Raw genomic sequence first — 1254 nt, 5'->3', positions numbered from 1 at the left:
TGTTGGGTTTTGGGTTGGGGTTTTTTTTTTTGCTATTGTACTCTGGAGCCCGAGTGGCAAAGAATAGCTTTTATCTCTATTCTCCCATGATGGTTATTAAAGGCAAAGCGAGCACATCAGCATCTCTAAAATAAAATAAAATAAATAAAAGAAGAAAAATATGCCGCCCCCCCCCCCCAATAATATTTCAGGAAAGGATCTAGGAAAGGATTTTAGCCCCAGCTCTGCCCGTTTGGTGGCTTTTCGAAACTCCTGACGTTTTGCAACATTGCATAAACATAAAACAATCCATCCTTGATATGGAATGCAAGGGCGGATGACAGCGCAGCGCAGCCCCCTCGGCTTCGATTGATTTACGCCGAGACTGACGCTTTATCAGGCACACGAAAAAAGTTTGACCAATCATTTTGCTGGGAGCTCACAACACAGCAGCCCAACTGTACTTTGTTGGCTGGGAAGTTGGAGAAGGGGGTAGAGTACAAATCTAGATCTGTCCTATATATCTATTTGATTTTATTATTATTTTTTTATTATTTTTTTTTTCCCTTCATTGAACCGTGCTTTGTATGATGTCTGAGAATGTCCATTTCTGGGACTCTTAGCAATTATTATGTCGACTCTATTATAAGTCATGAAAGTGAAGACTCGCCTTCAGCTAAATTTTCATCTGGGCAATATACGAGTTCCAGGCAAGCTGGCCACAATGAACATCTAGAATTCCCCTCCTGTAGTTTTCAACCAAAACCTCCAGTTTTCAGCGCTTCCTGGACTCCTTTGAATCCACATTCTTCTGGTACCCTTCCTGCCGTCTACCATCCATATATTCAACATCAAAGCGTCCCATCTGAGAGCAGGTATCTCCGGAGCTGGCTGGATCCAGTACCCAGAGCAGAAAATCTCCCCGGGCAGGGATCTGTTAAGGCAGAACCGCTGCTGGGCCGTCCCGGGGATGTCCATAAACAGGGAACACAGGAGTACAATTTAGAAACTTCTGCTGGAAGGGAAGGGATCGTTTCCAATCAAAGGCCCAGCTTCGAGGACAATAAAGTTTGTGAAGGAAGCGAAGACAAAGACAGGACAGATCAAAGTAAGTTATAAAAGTGAGGAAGTAAACAGTATAAAAGCTGGAGGAGGTGCAATAAAAGGGGACAATGCTGCGTAAAGTTTAAAAAATCAGGGCTTAAAGAAAAGTCTCCTCTTGCTGATGCCAACCTAAGGGGAGAGGTGGGGAGGGGAGAGGTGGGGAGGGGAGGG

General features: G+C 44.3%; 1 protein-coding gene across 1 annotated transcript; it reads left to right on the top strand.

The window, feature by feature from the left end:
• The first annotated feature begins 579 nt into the window (after positions 1-579).
• On the top strand, positions 580-1098 carry HOXB9 (homeobox B9). Its single transcript, XM_010173009.2, has one exon. The coding sequence runs from the start codon at positions 580-582 to the stop codon at positions 1096-1098; it is 519 nt and encodes a 172-aa protein (XP_010171311.2).
• Positions 1099-1254: the final 156 nt, after the last annotated feature.

This window comes from Antrostomus carolinensis, unplaced genomic scaffold (assembly GCF_000700745.2).
Source record: "Antrostomus carolinensis isolate BGI_N321 unplaced genomic scaffold, ASM70074v2 scaffold6318, whole genome shotgun sequence".
NCBI classification, from domain to species: Eukaryota; Metazoa; Chordata; class Aves; order Caprimulgiformes; family Caprimulgidae; genus Antrostomus; species Antrostomus carolinensis.
Note: the sequence above shows the minus strand (reverse complement) of the source record. Positions and strands in the feature narration are given on the sequence as shown.